The sequence below is a fragment of the Emiliania huxleyi genome, assembly GCF_000372725.1.
Source record: "Emiliania huxleyi CCMP1516 unplaced genomic scaffold EMIHUscaffold_34, whole genome shotgun sequence".
NCBI classification, from domain to species: domain Eukaryota; phylum Haptophyta; order Isochrysidales; family Noelaerhabdaceae; genus Emiliania; species Emiliania huxleyi.
In genome coordinates, this window is record NW_005199443.1 from 122,551 (window position 1) to 123,975 (window position 1,425).

Here is a 1,425-nt window from a genome sequence, read left to right on the forward strand (position 1 = left end):
CCAGAGAGCCGACGGAAGGGACCAGCTCGGGCCGGCGCACTGGGACAGACAGGAAGGGCCGCGTCCCCCGCAGCTCCCTCAGACACAGAGCCACCCGAGGGGGGGACAGCCTCGAGGCAGCCGAGAGAGCCGTGAGAGAGAGAGAGAGAGAGAGAGAGAGAGAGAGAGAGAGAGAGAGAGAGAGAGAGAGAGAGAGAGAGAGAGAGAGAGAGAGAGAGAGAGAGAGAGAGCGCACCGCCCCGATGCGCAGCCGGAGCAGGTTGGGCGTCGGCGGCGTCGGCGCTTGGCACGGGCGCGGGAAGAGTCCGAGACACTTCCCTCTCGCGGCGAGGGCGGCGCACACCTCCCGCTCGGCGAGCTCGCGCACCTGGGCGCGTTATGCCGAGAGGTGCCGAGATACGAAGAGATGTGATCTCCGCCTGGCAAGCTCGCGCACCAGCCCGTTGATGTTTAGCTCTCCCGCCTTGAGACCAGAGACGGCCTCGATTAGTGATGAGCTGAGCTGGTCCTCCTCTCATCGGCTCGTGCGCCTTGAGAAAAGAGATCTCGAGAGCTGCTGCTAGAGTGACTCTCGTTCATCGCTATCTCCCGCCTTGAGCTCAAAGAAGATCTGGGCGCGCTTCACGTCAAACGACTCGAAGACCACGTGTGCCGGAGAGAGCTTGCCTGACACATATCCGTGCCCTGGGATCATGCTTCTTCACCACGGCGTGAGGCGCCAGAAGGGGGCGGCTTGCCGGTCCGTAGCAGCGTGCCGAGGAAGGAGAGGTCGAGGGTGACAAGTGTGTCGACGGAGCCCGCCTGGAGGGGGAGGGGGGGTAAGACTGAGTGAATCGTGGGACTTGAGTGGGCGAGGGAGTCCTGGCAGAGGCCGTGAGAGACGGAGAAGCAGCGCGGGTTTCGCCTTGAGGAAGTCCTTGTGCGCACAGTGCAGCGACGGCGGGTTGGCGAGCTCGACGCCTGTGCTCGAGCAGCGGCGGTCTCGACTCGCTGTTTGGACGAGCTCGCCGGGTCCGCGAGAGGAACGCCCTCGACGTGCAGCTGCAGCCGGAGCCACGGGCCGCGCGCCTGCAGTGGCTAGCGTGCTCGCCTCAACCATTGCTGCATCCGCATCTTAAGGTACACTTCGTCTCCGGAGCCGCGGGCCGCGTTCCTGCTCGGCCTTGCAGTCGTCCACACTGCCACGCTCACCCTTGGCCGCGTGGTGCCTCGCCTGAATAGCGCAAGGCGGGCCTGTCGGCTGGTGATGGTGGTGGGTGGTGGTGGGCGGTGGGGTGGTGAGATGGGTACGGGTGTGTGGGTGCACGGTTAACAGGACAGGGGCTGAGGACACAGTGGTAGGATGAAGGGACTCGGACGCAGTGGGGCAGGAGGCCTCGCCTGCGCCGCGCTCGAGGCGCGGAAGTCGACCTACTCGGGAGGGCG

General features: G+C 65.4%; 1 protein-coding gene across 1 annotated transcript in view; it reads right to left on the minus strand.

The window, feature by feature from the left end:
• EMIHUDRAFT_450852 (hypothetical protein) overlaps positions 1-1,099 on the minus strand; it is a gene marked incomplete at its 5' end in the record, with an annotated part of 4,624 nt that extends 3,525 nt beyond the window's left edge. The window contains 6 exons of the mRNA XM_005773294.1: positions 236-367; positions 437-456; positions 586-666; positions 738-801; positions 905-960; positions 1,036-1,099. Of these exons, the coding sequence (XP_005773351.1) occupies positions 236-367; positions 437-456; positions 586-666; positions 738-801; positions 905-960; positions 1,036-1,099 (417 nt within the window). The remainder of the gene's footprint in view (positions 1-235; positions 368-436; positions 457-585; positions 667-737; positions 802-904; positions 961-1,035) is intronic.
• Positions 1,100-1,425: the final 326 nt, after the last annotated feature.